This window comes from Pangasianodon hypophthalmus, chromosome 27 (genome assembly GCF_027358585.1).
Source record: "Pangasianodon hypophthalmus isolate fPanHyp1 chromosome 27, fPanHyp1.pri, whole genome shotgun sequence".
Lineage (NCBI taxonomy): Eukaryota > Metazoa > Chordata > Actinopteri > Siluriformes > Pangasiidae > Pangasianodon > Pangasianodon hypophthalmus.
The window spans coordinates 18,131,442-18,151,448 of NC_069736.1; the positions used below are offsets into that span (position 1 = coordinate 18,131,442).

Here is a 20,007-nt window from a genome sequence, read left to right on the forward strand (position 1 = left end):
TCATCGACGGAGTAATAAGGGCCAACTATTACACACTGTCCCGCTATGCTCAAATAATAATAATAATAATAATAATAATAATAATAATAACGTAAGACTCAAGATCACCGTACAAAAAGAAAAAGGCTATACTAATAGGAAAAAGACGAGGAGAACTCAGAGTTTTGAGAAAATTTTAGGTTTGAAATGGTTTAATTTTAAGCTTGTTTTCTTGAACTGAAAAGATGTAACAATTTCAGCCAAAAAACCCAAAAAACAAACAAATAAAAAACAAACAAAAACAAAACCAACTTTGTAAGTTTACAGTCATGTCATTTTTGTGCTTTGATTGAGCATTGTGCGATTACTCTGCCTGCTTTTAGTTTCTCCTCCAAAGGCATTTTGGGCAGCGAAAAGGATAATAATAATAAAATAATCCACCTCGTTCACGGTCATGATGCCTTACGGGGGGCGTGTCACTACCTGCGCGATCACCTGACACGACTCTCCATCCAATCAGATCAATCCAAAATAATCTGCTTCAATACAACAGCAAATAATCTGATCTCAAAACTAAAACCTTACGCTGACGCTTTTCTTTGAAAGAAAGGGGCGGGGCTTAACCCTGCTTGCCCTCCGCTTTGTGATGTCACTGATACTTTTCATTATTGGTCGTAAAAACGGCTGATCAATCAGCTGATAATCAATCAGCAGGCAATATGATTCAGTCTAGCATCAGCCCAAAACATTAGCAAAGAAAAGAAAGTAAAGAAAATTAACAAAAAACTAAACAAAACAAAACATGAGCATGTGTTATGAGTAAACAGAAATGTTTATCTTGAAGCGAATGTGGGTGGAGCAGCACATCTTGAGGTGTGACATTTAAAAAAGTTTTTTTTTTTTCACAGAACTAGTTGATAACAGGAAAACAACTTGCAGTTAAGGTTGTGTGTGTGTGTGTGTGTGTGTGTTTGTGGGTGGGTGTGCGTGTGTGAAAACAGGCCAGTGTGTATTATACTGTGTCCCATTAAATGAACACACTACACACACACACACACACACACACACACACACACAAACACACACACAATTTCACCTCCTCCATCAAACTGATTTTCATTATTTGTGAACTGTTCAAGTGGTTAAAGTGGTGAGCAGACTTAGCATATTGAGAGCACACTGTTGCTAGGCAACTGCAAAATAAGGTTCACAGTTTAGCTAGCTAGGATGCAGCCGTTTCCACTTCTAATACACACACAGTGAAGGCACAGAGAGTGTAAAAAAAAAAAAAAAGCAGACAGAATTGTGTGGAACATCAACATTTCTCTCAGGTGTGTTAGTAAATTAGGAAGAAAATACTCCGTCTGGTTAAAAGGACACTGTAATGTCACACTTAGCGTTGACTGCTAACCTAGCTTCCGTGGGCTCTCACTATAACAGGACAACATAGGAAACCTAAACTGCTGGAAATGTTTATTTTTATTCTCATATAGGAACACAACAATATTTTCATGAACATAGAGGAATGTAGCCTAATCCCAATGCTAGTTCACGCAGATGCTAGTTCACACAGACGCTAGTTCACACAGACGCTTGGTCACGCAGATGCTAGTTCATGCAGATGCTAGTTCATGCAGATGCTAGTTCACGCCGATCCTAGTTCACGCAGATGCTAGCTCACGCAGACACTAGTTCATGCAGACGCTAGTTCACGCACACCCTGGTTCAAACAGATCCAAGTTCACGCAGATGCTTGGTCAAGCAGATGCTATTTCACACAGACGCTATTTCATGCAGATGCTAGTTCATGCAGACGCTATTTCACGCAGATGCTAGTTCACGCAGATGCTTGGTCACGCAGATGCTAGTTCACGCAGACGCTAGTTCACACAGACGCTTGGTCAAGCAGATGCTAGTTCACACAGATGCTATTTCACGCAGATGCTAGTTCCCGCAGATGCTTGGTCACGCAGATGCTAGTTCACGCAGATGCTAGTTCACGCAGATGCTTGGTCACGCAGATGCTAGTTCACGCAGATGCTAGTTCATGCAGACGCTTGGTCAAGCAGATGCTAGTTCACACAGACGCTATTTAACGCAGACGCTAGTTCACGCAGACGCTACTTCACGCAGATGCCAGTTCAATCCTTAGCGTCGCTTTATTTGAAGAAGATATTTCATGGCTTGATGATGCAGTAAATAAAGTGAATGTTAGTCTGCTTTAGCTTTAGCTCTGTCTGTGGTTTGTGGTTGCAAGTGGTTAATGGGTGGCGGATGCTGAATAAGTTGATTCCAAAGACAAGCGGCTACTTCCTGTGTGTGTGCGAGTGTGTGAGCGAGTGTGTGAGCGAGTGTGTGTGTGTATGTGTGTATGTGTGAATATGCGTCTTCCTGATTTCTGTATCACTTCTAAATTTATTAGCACTCATGTCCTCAACTACGACAACGTCTACTACTACGACGAGACGCGGAGTGTTTATAGCAGCACTCTTAATTTATCTTTAGTGATACTAGCCGAGTGTGTGTGTGTGTGTGTGTGCGAGTGAGTGTGTGTCTGTGTGTGCGCGCACGTGTGTGAGAGCTTGAGGTTAACAGTGCAATAAGGATGGAAGAGTTAGCGATGTACCACGGGGCCATCAGTAAAGAGCGAGCTGAGAGGATTTTGGGGGCGACCGGCCGAGACGGCAGCTTCCTGATCAGAGACAGCGAGACCGTCCCGGGGTCCTACTGCATCTGCGTGCTGTACGTGCTCTCCGCTTTCCTTCATTTATTCGTTTATAAAAAGATTTTAAACACCTGGTTATTTGTAAATCCAAATAGTTTCTCTCTCCAGGATCTTTCAGGAATTTTTGGGTTCTGTTTCACTCAGGAATAGTTATACACTTTATACCGTTTATACACTTTATACTGTTTATACACTTTATACCGTTTATACACTTTATACTGTTTATAGTGAACAGACACGAAAATAGATTAAAATGGATTTTAAAATTAATGTCAGATTAATGTAACTTTCACTGGTACAGCGGCGTCTCGGGTTCAGAAAGGAATGAAAAGACAAAACGGAAAAAGCAATAATAACTAAATAAATGCTTAGACATCAAAAGCACCAAAAAATAGAAGACTATTAAAATAAAAACTAAAGTAAAATCCTTTAAAAAAAAATACAATAACATGCAACAGTCTTTGGCACATGCAAAGAAATGCAGTAAAGCAAAGGCTCCTTTAAAAAGAATGAAAATTTTTAAACATTTGAACATTTTTTAATTTAACAACTTTGTGCAGTTTTGTAAAGACCCTGGCTGCTGAGGTTTAATCTCAGAGAATCTCCGAGAATCTGCAGCCGAGAGTCCTCAGCAGACTCTGACCATCACACCCCCTTCAGCAGCCCACGTTTTCTGTCTGAAATGAAATGGCACCTTTTTCACTGACATACATTTACTTTAACATTTAATTTTTTGTTGAACAAACAATGTTTGGAAATCTAAAGTGTTTTGTACTGACTCGATAATGCAGAATTCGTAAAATAGGCATAAAAAGTAAAATATAAAGTCATAAAAACATCTATAACAAAATTTGTATTAAAAATATAAAGGTGTCTATGACTTTTGCACAGTACTGTATATTAATTATTATTATTACTACAGCAACAACACCACCAACAGTAAACCTAATAAAAAAATAAAGATATAAAAATTAAATTTGGTTTCTACTCCGATTAAAAGTGCTTCAATCTACACTCCTAGGAAAAAAAAAACAAGAGTTCCTATTTTCTTTGAATAGTTCCTAAAGTGGTTCTACTTGGAGCTGTGTCTACAAGGAGGACTGAGGAGCCTAGAGAAGAACCTAGAGAAGAAGTTCTAGAGTTTAAGTTCATTAAGTTTTCCAAAGAATGTACTTTTTAAAATGTTCTTAGTCTGTTAAAAAAAATTCTTGTTCATACCTGGGACAGAGAGTTTAAACTGATGCACTGTAGTCTATACGTCTGATAGAATTGGGGTGACAAACAAACAAACAAACAAACAAACAAACTTCAACTTTTATTTGCAAATATATACGTATAAAACTTTAAAAAAAAAATAAATGAACAGGTACAGCTCATTTCTCTACATTGTATAGATCTCTACATAAGGTCAAAGTCATGATTCACAGTTTCCTCTGTAGTCATATCCTTACATACATTACACTTAGTCAAACACTCAGCTACAGTTACACACAGAAGTGCTGTCAAAACAAAACAAACTAACTACCCACCCACACCACCACCAATAATACACAGTTTACTTAAAAAATAAATTGTACCTACTTAATAAGGAAGTTTAACTGAATACTAAGAAAATTACAAAAATTAGCTAGGAAAATTGTAAAAATGGCTAGGAAATTAAAAAAAAAAAAAAGCTTGTAAACTGACTACTAAGTTGTTGAAATGGCTATTAAAATGAGCTAGAATTAGCTAGTAAAATTTGCTCGAAATGGTTAGAGAAATTTATTAAAAATGGCTAGTAAATTTGGATAAAATTAGCTAGCAATTTTAGATAAAATGGCTAATAAAATTGGCTAAAAATGGCTAGTAATTGTATGATAAAAATGGCTAAAAATGGCTTGTGAATTAGCTTAAAATGTTTAGTAAAATTGGCTAAAATGGTCAAATGTGGCTAATACAATTGGCTACAAATGCCTAGCAATACTATGTGTGTTTTAATCATAAATTTTATCATCAGTTTATACTATTGGATATTATTATATTTCTTTTCAAAGCATGGAAAAGCACCAAAATAAACTAAAATATACAGATATTTTCTCTCTTCTGTCATCCAGATCATTTTAAAATGGCAACTAGCAGTAATAAATGAGTGATGGCTACATTAAGATCTAACAGAGGATTTAAAATTGAAGGTACTAGATTAAAAATCGAAACCTTTTATAGAGAAAGTGAGACTCATTGAGCGTTATAGCAAGTTAATTTTTTGTGTATTTTTGTACATAATTTCACCCTATTTCACTTTTCTTCTCAGTAGCGTAATTTTCATTAAATGAAGAGTGTTATTATGTTTGGGAATTAAATTCCCAGGATTTTCAGAGAGCCTCACATGCTCAGCTCGAATCAGCTCAGCTCAGTCACACTGCAACAAAGCGTTGACTGAATTCATTAACGGAAATGCACCGTGAACTAATTTTTCACCTCGTAACGTGTCCTGATTTCCAAGAAATTGGAATGCAGCAAAACAACTGGAAGCGAAAGTTGTTAAAAACACTGACATTGACTTTTCAAGTTGCTTTACTACTGAATCTGAGCCCCAAAACATTCTCATGTGACATTTCATGTTCTCACTTCTGATAGTGACATCCAGCCACTTCTGCATTTCAGGATTTTAATACTTCCCTACGATCCAATCTTACATATCAGAAAATAAAGCCCATCATAAATTTCTCAATATAATAAATTTTGCTGAGTAACTCAATGTTTTATCTGTGTACGATTTACACCACTGGTTCCTAGTAACACATCTCATTCAACTAGTCAGGTTGGACGTGATGGCCATTTGGAGCACAACTCATTGATATTTTTTGATGCCACACATTCAGAAATTTGTTGATTTTGTAATTACAGCAAATCTCTGGAGTGAATCGTCCATATTTTTAGGTTGTTCTCTTCAAAAAGGACTGTTTGGATGGGCCTGTTATTGTATATATATATATTTTTTTATTTCAGTTTGATTTAACAAAACAAATGGCACAACTCTTCAAATTGTGTTATACTAGGAAAGACTCTTACACCATGAACATGAAGCTTACTGTCCTACAGAAGTGAAGATACAAGACTTTTATTCAATTGGAGGACTTTTTATCCAAAGAAGCGTATAACCGATGCAGAGTCGAGTCCAAGAACAGAGCTGAGCAAGTGGTTCAGGGGCCACAGTGGCTTTTGTGCAGTCATGTGAGTTGAACCGGGATGTAGGCTCGATGTTTAAGATTGTGAACCACTAATGGGAAGGCTGACATTTCAAGTCTCACTGCTAGGCCCTGAAGCAACGCCCTGTATTTGTCAATTCCTCCAAGGATACTGTACAACAAACAGACCTTGCAATCTGACTCCCACTTCCTTCCAGCTGGGTGATGCCAAAACACAATTTCCTCTTTTGGGATCTTTTAAATATATCTTTTGCTCATTAGTTTTGAAACGTAACCACAGAGCTTGCTTTGCTCTTCTTCTAACCTTATATTTCCCAACCCTTGTCTTGGATTTCCAATTTCATTGCAGATTTTGTTATTTCCCCTTCTCTGACGCATCATATCCAGCTACTCAGGCAATCACCAGGCCTTTCATGAATTGACATGAATGAAACACACAAAAAGATGTAGAGCATGTGGTCACCAGGACCAGAGCTCCACACCGTCGGAATACGACCAAATTCCCTGCAAAGTTCAGATCCAACCATCTTCTAGATTTCTATTTATTCATTTGGTAGAAGTTAGTAAGTGAGGCAGAATCCTCTCCAGGAACAGAACTGAGCAAGTAGTTGATGGTTAAGTGACTTACTCGAGGAACAACACTGACTTTCTAATAGTCCTAAGATGCGTACAGGGATTTGGGCATGGATAGCTCAATTTTTAAGGTTTTGAACCACTGACTGTAAGGCTGAGAGTTCAAATCCCAGTGCTGCCATTCTGCCTCAGTTGGGCCCTTAAGCAATGTCCTGAACTGTCAATTCCTTCAACAGCTGACCTGGCACTCTGACCCCAGCTTCCGTCCAGCTGGGTCATGCCAAAACACGATTTCCCTTGAGGGGAAAGAGCGAGCACTGCTACTAATCTAAACCAGCAGTTCTCAAATCTGGTCACAGAGATCCCACCTTTTGTGCATATTTTGTTGTTATTTGCTCTTGCTTTAACATACAATATAGTTACAGTGTGATTTGCGTATTTGCAACGTGATCAGCTTATTTTATCTTATGAAACTGGTTATGTGGAAATGATACTACTGAGACTGATGACTTCTCTTTCATCTTTTTTCATTATTTATGTACATGTGTGCGAGTGTATAGCTGAGCATTGAACTGAGATGTGCTGTTTTTTTTTTCTCTGCAGCTGTGATCAGTGTGTGTTCACCTACAGACTCTTCCAGGTCGAAGGCAAAGTGTGGAAAACAGAGGTACAAAGTGAGATAAAGTGTTAATGTGCTCGATAGAGCCGTCTAACAAGTTTTCACACCTTGAACTGTGCATTCGAGTGTTTTTTTTTTTTTTGCCAAAGGAAAGGAGTACTAGAAGTGTGTTCAAGTGTTTCTGTGTTTATACCTGTGTGTTTGCATGATTTTATTGTTAAAAAAAAGTTCTTTAAGGGTTCTTTGGTTTCCTTAAAGGGTTTAACCTGGTACTAAAAGGGTGTGACATAAAACTAATTAGCATGTAGGCCATTTATCAAGGTAGTTAGCTAGATAATAATTCATGAGCCTTTTATTAGGTTTTATTAATTGAGCCTATCTATCAGAACAAGGCAACTGGTGGAGCTTCATTAGGCTGGTTTCATGGTGGACAAAAAGCGCTGTCCAGATTGTGTTCTGCACTGACATGAAAAAATTACAATCTTTCTTACAATAGTTGCTACATGTAGAGATCATACAGACATTAAACGAAACTATAAAAGTATAAAAAGTACAATGAGTCATTCTTTAATAAATAAACTACTGATAGTGTTGGTGGATTGCTGTGGTGTAAAAGGAATAAAGCACATGGGGATGTGCATTTATTAATTTACTATAACTGCACAACACAGTGTTTTATACGTTGTGTATGAACCCGAGTTTTATAGACAGTGTGTGTGGGAGGAACGATCTGCTTTTTGAACTATGCCTCAGTTTCAGAACCCGTGAAAGTAGGTGTGGGTGTGATCACATGATCGATTCCTGTCCACTTTGTTTTCTGTGCACTATTAATACCTTCACTGTGTAACTATAAATTAAAATGTTTAATCTATAAAAGGTATAACGTATAATTCATGTAAATAAAAATTTACAATTATTAAAAAGAATTACAAACATTCTTATTAAACATGCTCCCAGTTTTGAAAGGATCCTAGTTTATCTAAAAATATACAGTTCCATAGAAACTTTATGTTTTATTTCTAATATAATAAATTATGACAGTAATATAAATAAATAAATACTTGTCATAAAAAGACTTACACTTGGTTATCATCTGTGCTCTGCTTTGTGCAGACGGCTCCCGGGGTGAAAGAGCGACTCTTCCGAAACCTCCAAAACCTTCTGGCGGCGTACCGGGAGCCGAACCAGGGCATCGCCATGCCGCTGCGATTTCCTGTAAATAATGATCAAGCACGACGCAAGAAACCTCATCCTCTGCCCCGGAAACACATCCCCTGTTAACATGTGCTCTAGAACCTCCTGATATCCTGACTGTAAACATAACATTGCATTTTGTTTGTGTCTTGCATCCTGACTTCTGTTTTTCTCATTTAAATAACTTTTTTAATGTGTTTATTTATGATTTATTCAGCGCACATTCACCTCTTCATCGGGAGGAAGATAAGCGACGCAGAACGCATGAATTGTTTTTCAGATTTCTGTAAATTTGTCATGAGTAATTTACATGATGTATCAAAAGAAACAGCCAGTTAGTCATAGAAATACTTTACACATAAGATAATTTTTGTTTTAAGGTAGAGGTTCAGCAGACATTCTGAAATCTCTCCATATTAAATCAGCAACAAAAATCAGAACAAGGAGAATTTCCACTTTTTTTTGGCAGCTAAGAACCCATAAGTATTTATTAATATTTTCTTAAGGCTTTATTAATATTTTCTAAAGGCTTTATTCTAAAGGTTTCGATTCCGTTTTTTTTTTTTTTAAGGAGGAACATCCACATCACCTCACACCTCACACATCTTAAAGACAAAACTGGATGAATTTATTCATATCTTCAGTAATACTGACATTAAGTAATAATTAAAACAAATGTAAATAGTGTTTTTAAATAATTCAGTGAAAGAATATTTGTGCTAAACTGTATGTAAATGTCATTGGATGTGCTATCAATAAATAAGAAAAATTATAAAGAAAAGAAAACATCTATTTCTTGAAAAAATGATTTGTATTGATTAGTTGGTTAAGATATTTAAGTATCGAAGTGCACCTGAAACAGGTTAAAAATTCATTCTGATATGAGTCAAGACAAAAATAAGCCTTTTAGACTAAAACTAATTTTATTCTTCAGAACAATACAACTATAATATATATATATATTTTCAAAATATCCAATATATTCTGCTGCAAAATCCTTTTTGTCCCAGAACACCATTTCTGTAACTTCATGACTGTTTAAAAATGTTTTTTTAAAAAAAAAAAAAATTCAAAAGAAACACACAAACTGGACAGAGTGAACTATATATTCATATATTTATTTATCAAAAGTCCCGATGGTGAAAGTGTTTCAGTATGAATTCCTCTGCTTGATAAACAAAGCGATGTTCGGAAACGCTTAAACACGCCCCTTAAAAACACTGAAATGATTTGATCACATTTGTAGTATACACTCATAAGGATGTAGATCAAATTTCCAAAGCATTTCTTTATGCAATATTATACAGTATGTTAATATGACTTTGTGTATCACGCACTCATTCGATTCGCTGCCTGAGCACATCCTTAGCTACTAATAATTTAGTAAAATTTGGTACGAAGTATCACCCTGATCCAGAATAAATATCGGGCCTAGTAAAGGTCTCAGAATTACTTCATGAGGACGATTGTCCCATTCGTTACGCCAGTGGTGTCATCAAGTGTGTTTTGCGAGTGATCTCAACGGCTAAAACTGATCAGCAAAGAAAAAAAAATCGATTCAGATCCATAAGAATCAACTTCCAGAAGTAAACACACTTTCAGGTTTTAGTCTTAACGGGGACCGTTTCTGTATCAGAGGAAGGAAGTAAGTGCTGTTATTCTGGACTACTGCTTTTAAAAACATACCGCTAACACTGATATACACCGCGCGTGTGAGTGTGTGTGTGTGTGTGTGATGCATGACTTTGTTCTTGCTCTTGTTTTCCATTAGCACTAAAAAAGGCACAAAAATGTTCCATATTTCTCTCTTTACATACTGTAGCAAAAAATTTCCTCTGCACGATTTCATCATAAACGTATTTTCTTCTACTGAACTACTGACGGTTTTATTTCACTAACTGGGTTCTGTTTCACACGTCAGTAAACACGCGATCACGTCCTCGGATTGTAATCTAAATAGGTGTCGTAGTTTATCACAGTACTACACCTCACTGTACTTCCTACAACATTCACATCAATCTGTTTCATTTCATTATTTCGGTGAAACTGAATCCGAGTCTGTGGTGAGAATCCACAGCGCCCCCTGGTGGAGGCTTTTCAGACATCTCAGACATTATTAAGAATAGATTAGGTGTAGATGTTTAGGTTTATTTGCATGACAAAGATGTAGGGCTGGCCCGAACACCGTTTTACATTCTTTAAATATTCATTGGTATTTTTGAGTAATAATAATAATGATAATAATTAAAACAATAACAACATGTTAGTATTTTGGTAATTGCAGTTCAAAATATATCCAGTAGAAGCGACGATGTATTAACAGTGTACTGTATAGCGCTGATAGTGCAAATGAAATAACGTGTAATCTTTGCAACAACTTTTTATTACTGTGCAAACAAAAAGAAAATAATAAACCACAATATCACATCCGTTTGCTTTCTGGGCTTTTAAAAACCCACCTACGTTGTGAGAATCGAGTCATTTCCGTAGCAACAATGACAAATAAAATAAGGTAAAAGTTCAACAGTTTAACTGTTGTAGGTGTTCAGCTTGTGCATCCGACTTCAGTCCCCTGAAATTATAGCTGTTTTCATTCTGCTGCTTTTTAAGCAAGAATACATTTCATTTGGTGTAAAATTATTTTTTGCATTAGATTAACTCTTTGATCAATAGTTATAAACTAGCACATGATTTAGGTCACATGATCATCTACTCGGATGTTTAGTTAAATCCCGAAATACTCACAATTGGAACGTATCGTGGGCTAAACAGGGAGGAGAAACCGATATTTGAATTAATTATAATTTAATTACGTCTACAGTGTGCTCAAACAGGGAGCAGGAAGGTTCCGAAGACGAATAAGAAACGTAACTAACAAATACTTGAGTATTTAAATTATTCGGACCAGCCCTCGTACGATAAATTTTTGTTTAAAATGTACTTTAGTACCATTTTTACTCATTGTTAAATGAAACATATTTGTTTTTTTCCCCTTTAAACCCATGTACATGTGGACTCCATGTTACCTTTTCAAGAACCAGTCTATATTTCAACAAGTTTCAGAACAAATACGTAACATGACGTGGTTACAAAATAAATCGTAAAAATAATAACAACTGTGAAAGGTCACGTCGTTTGTTTAACTTAATATCTTGTTTTACTTCTGGATTTGCGAACACATTTTACCATCTGAGCATTCAGCTTCTATACACAGCACAGAGATAGACAACGTCAACACTTGATTGTTTTTATTTTTAACGTATAGCTGCTCAAACGAAGTTTTGTTAGCAATAGCAACGATGGTAAAATATTCAGTTGTGTTCAGTTTGTTGTCGAGCAATTCATCCACGGGTCACTGATTCACAGCCGTGCTACTGACTTCACTGTTTTCCAAAAAATGATCTCCAAAACATTCCTCTCTGCTCGTTTCTGAATCCGGTCCCGTAAACAAGGCGAGTTGCTTTGTTTTAAATTGTTGTCATGGCAGCAAGATGACCCCGCCCTCTAGCCTGTGATGTCACTGGTTCCTCGGCTTCAGTCCTGCGGTTTTTGTTGCCGTTGGAACCGAACTGAGTTTGCCGGCTAAGAACCGGTTCTTTTGTGGTGGAAAAGCGCAAGGCGGTTGCGGATTAGGCACACAATCAGAGTCAGGAAACACACTCAGCATGCCATTCAAACTAAAGATTCCGGCATGACGTCCAAAAAGAAGATTCCAGAATGCCGTTTAAGTAGATGATTCCGGAATGCCCTTTAAACGCAAGATTCCAGAAATCACATTTTAAACACATGAGTCTGGAATTACGATTTAAACAAGAGATTCCAGAATTCCCGTTTACGGAGACCGTTCTGAAATTCCATTTAAATTTTCCACAGAAACTTTTGAAATGCCATTAACTGCCACCTAAGCAGAAGATTCCTTTGTGTTATTTTAACAGGATATGATGGAATGCCATTTAACCAAAGATTCCGGAAAGCCACTTTTAAACAGAATATTAAGAAAGGATTTCAGGAACAGGATATGCCGGTAAGCAACATAAATCCTGAAAGCCATTTAAACAGGATGTTAGAGAAACCCCCAATTAAACACAAGATTCCGGAATGCCGGTTAAATAGATAATTCCAGAATGCCTTTTAAACTGAAGGCTCCGGAATGCTACTAAAGGTGATAATTTTGGAAACCCACCTCCTAAGCAGATGATTCCACAGCTGCATTATAAAAATTATTTTGGAGTTTCTTTCAAACAGAATAATAATCTCTCTTTTTTTTTTTTAATAAAAAAAAACATGATTCTGGAATGCCATTTAAAGAGCAGATTCTGGAACGCCGCGGAAAAGGATTTGTGGAATGGCATTTATAAAAAAAAAATTTCTGGAAGGCAATTTAAACATTAGACTCCTCGATTAAAAAAAAAAAAAATCCCGGATTGCGATGCAAGTAGACGGTTCAGCAATTCCTTTTAAACTGAAGATTCCGGAATACAGTTTAAGTACATGATTCCGGAATGTTGTTGAAACAGAAGATTGTGGAATGCCTCTTAAACAGGTGCTTCTAGAAGGCCACTGGAGTGAGAGAATGCCGTCGGGCCGTGCAGAACGTGTGGTACGTGACGTTTCCAATCCAAGATGTCCATTAAAAGGCTCCATCCAAGGCGTCTGAATCCAAGAAAGCTGAAAGATAATGTTTTTTCCGGAGAATATCCTCAAGTTTTCCGAAGCGCAAGCTCAAGTTTTAGTTCTCTGTCCATTTTAATGTCTATTTAAATTTCTGCAAAGACAGATCAGCATTTCATCCACAGAGCTCGTTTCTATGCAAAGTAGCACTCATCACTCGCTGAAATTTTTTCCTAAAAAGACTGCGGGATATTCCGAATATTCACAAGGGCCGTTTTCTTGTCTTTTCACCACAGAGAATAACGAAAGCAGAGACCTTTTTCGGGTCAAAACAGAAGGCTTTTTGCGTCACAATTCAAACATTAACACAAAAAGAATAAATGTAAAGCTTGCAAACAGGGCACTTCCTTAAATAACGCAATGATACATCATTTTATCACATTCCAGAGTCAAAGAAGTCTTTCTTGATTTTGTCTTGGCAACATCCTGGAAAGTAAGTTGAGAACTGTTGTGTGTGTGTTTCTGTGTGTGTGTGTGTGTGTGTGTTACCTACGCCCGGCGTCAGTCTGTCTGATTAGCTGTACATTAAAAGGACTATCAGCCAGTTCAGGATGCTGTTCGACAGGTAGGATGTAAAATCCGTCGTAACCCGTGACACGACCCTCTGAAAGAAGCTCCTCCTTCTCTTTCTCCGTCCACGCTTTGACTCCGCCTTCTCCCTCCCGCACCCGTCTCTGCTCCATTAGCCACGCCGCGCGCACAGCCCTCGCTCGCGCAGACTCGATCACGCGCACTCTTTCCTCATCCGGCGTCGCTCCGTAACGCACGTGCAGGCTCAGCGCCCCCTGCTGGAGGACGATTTCTGCGAATCGCCGCGTTTCTCCACTCATGACTGCGCTCATTTGTGAAACCGACACATTGACGCCATTCTCCAGCACTCTGGCTCCGCCCCCAACTCCGACCACGGCGAGGTCTGCCTCGAGAGAGCTAGCCTTGCAGAAATAGTGTGTGTCACGTCCAGCAACGGTGAAGTGGAGATCGCTCAAGTAGATGGCGCCTTTCAGGAGTGAGGCCACGCGACGGCCGTCCTCGCTAGCCACTCCCACTATCTCTGTTGCAACAACGCCGTCATGGATAGCGAACTTCACACCTTTACCAAAGATGGAGGAGAGGGCAGAGAAGCGGGGGCGGAGCATATGCCTGCTTCCTGGCTTCCCATTTGCCGAGCTCATGGGGAGGCGGTCCAACGAGATGAAGCTCTGAAGACGCTTCTGAAGCTCGCACTGGACTCCCAGGACCACCTGGAGAGAGCGAGAAACAGGGCACATTCAGTATATACCGTACATTATATTACATTATTTGCATATCATTTGCATATTTTGCATATTTCCTGTCAGACCTTGCTCGGTTCCCAGCTGTGTGTTCGTGCCTGTGTGTTCATCATCTCGTATGTGTGTTGGGTTTTCTCCACGGGCAGCGTGGGAAAGCCGGGAACAACGTTATGGAGCTGGAAGCCAAACAGCTGCAGCCAACTGCTAACATCTGCACACACACACACACACACACATTTTAATTTTCATTTGAATTTAGAAGTAAAACACAGAATGGCATATGCAAGTCATGTGGTACTACAGATCAAGAAAAAAAAATTCTTGTTAGAGAAATGATTCTAAAACAGTAATTATCACAGGTGAGGTTATTTAGCTCATTAACGGACTACCTAGCTACGAGCTAACAGGGAAACCACGGCAACCAAAGTTACCTTCTAATGACTAAATGCTACGAGGCAGCAGGGACGAGCCCCTTTCACCCCTCACCTGTTGTGAACTTGGTGACATCTTGAACGTTGCCTAACGGGTTGTTGTTCTTGAACGCGTACAGGTTGAACGGTTTAGGATCTTCGCTCATCTCCGCCCACAGGTCGTGATTGGGCGTTGTCCATCTCCCAGCGACTGTGTCGTAGTCACGGCGCCCGATGCGGACGAGCCGTGTAAGGGGGTCGTAGAGCCCTCCGTGGAACCCGAAAGGCAGCGTGAAGGCTGGGTTCGAGTCACGGTAGACGTCTCCGTACGGCGTGTAGCGGATCTCTTTGACCACGGTGCCTCGGCTGCTGAAAATGGCGAGCGGCGTCCCTGCCACGTCGCACGCCACGTAAAACTCCTCGCCGCTGCTCATCTCCATAGCGATCAGGTGACCCTGGAGGTCATAGTAGAGCGACGTGATCTCGGAAGCGCCGTGATCGTAAAGATGCGTGACGCGCGTCGGTTCCGTCAGATCGGCATAGAAAAACTGAATCCGTGTCCCGTCACTTGTTTGTGTAAAAACCCGTCTTCCGAGTCCATCGTATCGGTAAGAGACGCGGCGGCCTGTTTGTCGATCGAGCGCGCCCTGCAGGTGACCGTTAGCGCTGTAACGGAACACAAGAGTGCCACGTGAGCGCAGGAATCCGTCTTCGTCTACGCGGTACTGGACATCTCCAAGGCGCGTGATGCGATCTCTGAGATCGTAGCGTATAGGTGTTAGCCGTCCATTAACGTTAACGTCACCGTGACTCAGCAGGTTAATATTTCCATTCAGGTCGTAGCCGTAGCGCCACATGGGACGGTCGTCAATGGAAACCGATGCCAGCTGGCTGTCGGCATCATAACGGTAAGCGTGGCGCGTGACATTAGCGTCGACACCCACACGGACGTCACACGCACTGACGCGTCCTGCTCCGTCGTACTGCAGCGTCATCCAGAAGGCTATCGACTTTAGGATCTCGTACTGGACCTCGATGAGCTGTCCGTTAGCGTTGTAGATCTTGGTGTGCTTCATAGCGTGTGTGGTGATCACTTGGTTCAGGTCGTAGCTGATCACGCTGAACTTCCCGAACTGCTCAATGCGTCCCGACACGTCCACGTAGCGGTAGAGGTCAATGGGCAGCGGCGTCTCGTTGATCATAGCCTGCATGCTAGTGACACGGAAATTGTTGTAGCTGTAGTCAAAGCGTGCGTTCACCAAACCCTCCTCGCTAAAACGATAGATCTGCCTTCCCACTAACGGACCTGCGAGAAAGAAAATATAGCTGAGGATGTTGTTTTCTGTCATCTGAAATGGAGGACAAGATTGCTGTTGCTTCGCCACGTTTACAGAAAACCAAGAATTTATCTGAACGAGTGAATACACACGACTTGCAAATATTGCTAATGTCAGCTTCAGAGATTAGCTTTTAGCTTCTACATCACACATTATAAGGTAATATGAAGAAGTGCTTTGTCTTTGCCTATCTGGCAGCATAAAGGAATATTATATCCAAAAAATGCTAACGTGGCTAACAGTTAACAAAACCTCCAGGCAGGTAACACCAGCTAGCATGAATGATTTGTGGAATTATTCATACACCGATTTGTTCACCTCAGCAAAGTGGAGATGTTGATTTTTTTTTTCTTTCTGTGCTATGGATTACTAATGCAAATTCAAATTTGCATAAAAAGGAGAAAATGAAGAAATGATTAGCCACATTAGCAATTTTGATGATTTATCAGCTGCCGCTTTGCCGCTTGCTGATGTTGCTAATGTCAGCACAAGGCTGCAGATCCAGGAACAGATTTTCTCTTTTACACGCTAATGAAAAGTTATGTGGCTCTTAAATCAGCTCTCGTCTCTGAGACACAGGAAATATGAAGCGATGTGCTGCATGAAGGAATATTACACCCTCAAAATGCTAATGTGGCTAATATAAACAGACGCTAGCAGCTCCAGCTAGCATGAGTGATTTGTGGAATCTTCTGGAACCTTCTTGTTCTCATTAGGTGCATCTTTCTTCACATGTTGTGATCATTTTATGTAAAATCCTGACGAGTCGATCATTTATTATTGAAAAAAATTGCTAATGTGGTTAACAACTAGCATCATCTAGCAGGAACTAGCATGAGCGATTGGTGGAATATTAGCTGGAATATTAGCTTTTCACTCTAATTATATATATTCTGAAAAATATAAGTAATTATAGTTATTTATTAACTATTTTATTGCTTTTAAACTTTCACACTTCAGTGAATTAACCTCATAAGATAAAACATAATACAGTCAAAAATGCTAACAGTGAACAAAAGCTAGCATGAGCAATTTGTGGAACGTTAGCTAAAAATGGCTACACTTCAGACGCAACACTTCTCTAGCATTAGCCAGTTAACTAGCTTAGTTAACGCTAACGTAGTGCCGTAACAGTCCACGTTTGGTTTGCTAGCTAGCTAAGATGAGGTAAAGGTATTACTCTGTATATAAAACAGTTTGCAGAGGTTATTAACGTTACGCAGAATGTTTAGCTTGATGTTCTCGCTCTTATTAATATGGTTCCAACCAAACATTTTTATTATCTTAGGCAAAAATAAATAATCGATTAGACATTTCTATTCTGTTGAAGATTCAACATTTAGCTACGACATGTATTATTCCAAAAAATGTTTATTTTTAAATTGGCTGTTATTTCAACACGTACACATTATCCACTTATTTTTCTGTAAGTGGATAATGTGTACGTGTTACGCTGAAGTTAGCCGTTATGACTGCACTAAGAATTTTCTGTTGATTAAATATTCCAGTCAGTCATTAATATTTGCGTACGTTATATATTAATATTTAGCGCTCACCCGTCTGCCGGTATCGTATCGTACACACGAAGCCTTCCTGCATCAGGTGGATGGTCTTCAGAGCGCCGGACGCCTCGTCGTAGGTGAAGCTAACGACCGTGGAGTCGTAAAGGACCTCGCTGAGTCGCGCCGCTCGGCCGTATCTGTACACGACACGCCTGCCCGAGCCGAGATACAGCGTCTGCAGGAGGCGTCCGTCGTGGGCGTGGTCCTGAACGATGGAGTGGGCGGAGCCATCAGGGGGCGTGTAGGTGTTGCGGTAGTAGCCGATGGAGAGCGCGGTCTGCAGGCCGTGTTTCACCATGCTGGGAAGAGTGACGGAGAGGAGGTGGTCCATCTGATCGAACTCGAACGTGTAGCGACGCTGACTCTGAAGCAACAGCTGGATGGACTGAGAGAGAGAGAGAGAGAGAGAGAGAGAGGAAAAGACGAGAGAGAAAATACAAGAGTTCCAAGAAACCTGGTGAAAAAAAAACAATCATCTACTAGCCAGCTAACTGGGTAAAATTTTTATTGGATATTTAAAAATGAGGTTTAAAATTTGCTAGCAAGCTAGATAATGTTAGCTGCTACTTTTTATTGGGCATTTTTTAATCGAGTATTTAAAAATGATTTTAATGTTCGTGAAAATGCTAGCTATGGTTAGGTAATGTTTTATTTAGTATTTACAACAAATATTAAAATTGGGATTTTAATTATTTAGTATTTACAACAAATATTAAAATTAGGAATTTTTTTAAATTCGGTATTTACAACAAATATTAAAATTAGGAATTTTTTTAAATTCGGTATTTACAACAAATATTAAAATTGGGATTTTTTTTATTGGTTATTTACAACAAATATTAAAATTAAGTACATTTTGTATTGGATATTTATAACCAATTGTAAAGTTTGCAGAAAAGCTAGCTAAGGTTACGATCTAAGCTTTACTGAGTATTTAAAACTGATTTGAAAGTTTGCTAGCTAAGGTTAAATAAACTATTGTGGTGATGTTTATGATTAATATGCTGCACAATAAGAGTGATTTTTATATGAGATTGTGATAATATTTTAAACACAATAAATATCAGGATATAAATCAGTAAACATGTACCTTGTCCATAAAGGTGTAGCTCCAGGTGTTGCCGTTGGCCCAGGTGCGGCTGACCAGCCTGCCGTTGTCGTAGTCCCTGCGTTCGCTCCAGTTCCCTCTCTGGATGACGGAGACGAGGCCCGTGGTGGTGTAGCTCACTTTCACCTCGCTGTATTTGCTGGGGGTCCAGAGCACCGGGAGGCCGTGCTCGTCGTACTGAACGCGCAGCGTGAACTTGCGGTGATCGTCGTAAATCTTCCCCACGCGAGTCGCCTGGTTGTAGTCGATAGAGAGCACGTTCCTGTTGTGAGCCTGACACAGACAGAGACGAGGATCAGTTACACATCTGTCTCACATCTGTCTCACATCTTTCTCAAGGCAAAATATGTCACCTGTCACACTCTGAATGTAGTGAAAAGTGTGAGGTTTTATTCTTTAATAACATTAATAACAGAAATGATTCATTTACACATTCATCAAACTGTACAGTTTTCCCAAATGTGTGGTCTGATTTTTTTTCCACACGCAGCCCAACACACACTGCTTCCAGATGCACTGAGACACTGGAACGAGCTCCAACAGGACTCAGTAGACTCACTGAATCAACTGATTCACTGATCGAGAGTGCAGATAGAATCGCGTTCAGGCTTCTTGTCAAAGGATTCACTGAGTCAGGAAGTGTCAATCAGATTCAGTGTTTCAAATATGACTCACAATTTACAGAAATGTATAACTTATATATATATAAAAAATAACAATGATCAAAATATCTGTTGAGTTACACGCTGACTCGCTGAACAGACGAAGAGCGAATCTCTGTCTTGACCGAAAAAGATTCGCTGAGTCAAAAAGCACAGATCAGGTTTGAGATACATGTCATTGCAAATATCACTTACACAATTCATGAATGTTTAAGAAACACAGACAAAAAAACATATAATTAAAAAAAAAACAAAACAGCAATGACTGAATTATGCGCTGAATCACTGAGTCAGGTGCAAAGATACAACTTCCATGATTCACTCAACCATTTTGACTGAATAATACTGAAATTTCAGTAGAATTGTGGTTAGGTAACTGACTAAACAAATGATGTACAATTTATTGTGAACACATTTCTGTAATTTGTAGCTCAGTCTTTGCTACAAAATATGAAAATATAACAAAATATTTGTATTGTATTTAAAAAAATATTATCACTCATATTTTTGGACATTTCCAGACAGTTTATAGATCAATTTGTGTTTGCAATGCAGCCTTGTATAAAACATTATCTAAATAACAACCCTATTAAGTCTGAAGTTATATTGTGTTAACTCTGTGTGTGTGTGTGAGCGTGTGTGTGTGTGTGTGTGTGTGTTACCCGCAGTCTGCGTTCGTACGCGCTGTAGTTCCCTCGACTCTGCTCT

The 20,007-nt window shown here is 39.2% G+C and overlaps 2 protein-coding genes across 2 annotated transcripts in view; one reads left to right on the top strand and one right to left on the bottom strand.

Moving 5' to 3' along the window:
* The first annotated feature begins 1,936 nt into the window (after nucleotides 1-1,936).
* On the top strand, nucleotides 1,937-9,000 carry sh2d1aa (SH2 domain containing 1A duplicate a). Its single transcript, XM_026910373.3, has 3 exons — nucleotides 1,937-2,721; nucleotides 7,069-7,132; nucleotides 8,198-9,000. Exons 1-3 carry the CDS (start codon nucleotides 2,585-2,587, stop codon nucleotides 8,363-8,365), a joined length of 369 nt encoding a protein of 122 aa, XP_026766174.1. The 5' UTR covers nucleotides 1,937-2,584; the 3' UTR covers nucleotides 8,366-9,000.
* A 240-nt stretch (nucleotides 9,001-9,240) lies between these two features.
* Nucleotides 9,241-20,007, bottom strand: part of tenm1 (teneurin transmembrane protein 1) — a 142,293-nt gene continuing 131,526 nt past the window's right edge. The window contains exons 27-32 of the mRNA XM_053230361.1: nucleotides 19,962-20,007; nucleotides 18,620-18,910; nucleotides 17,524-17,914; nucleotides 14,707-15,936; nucleotides 14,289-14,431; nucleotides 9,241-14,190 (exon numbers count right to left, since the gene is read on the bottom strand). The exon at nucleotides 19,962-20,007 is cut by the window's right edge and continues 214 nt beyond it. Of these exons, the coding sequence (XP_053086336.1) occupies nucleotides 13,435-14,190; nucleotides 14,289-14,431; nucleotides 14,707-15,936; nucleotides 17,524-17,914; nucleotides 18,620-18,910; nucleotides 19,962-20,007 (2,857 nt within the window). The 3' untranslated portion in view covers nucleotides 9,241-13,434. The remainder of the gene's footprint in view (nucleotides 14,191-14,288; nucleotides 14,432-14,706; nucleotides 15,937-17,523; nucleotides 17,915-18,619; nucleotides 18,911-19,961) is intronic.

Bases quoted from the DNA above. Each gene is read 5' to 3' on its own strand.
- sh2d1aa (XM_026910373.3), top strand. From the start codon at position 2,585: ATGGAAGAGTTAGCGATGTACCACGGGGCCATCAGTAAAGAGCGAGCT. The intron at 2,722-7,068 runs GTACGTGCTCTC...TTTTCTCTGCAG, and splicing joins TCCTACTGCATCTGCGTGCT to CTGTGATCAGTGTGTGTTCA. The intron at 7,133-8,197 runs GTACAAAGTGAG...TGCTTTGTGCAG, and splicing joins GCAAAGTGTGGAAAACAGAG to ACGGCTCCCGGGGTGAAAGA.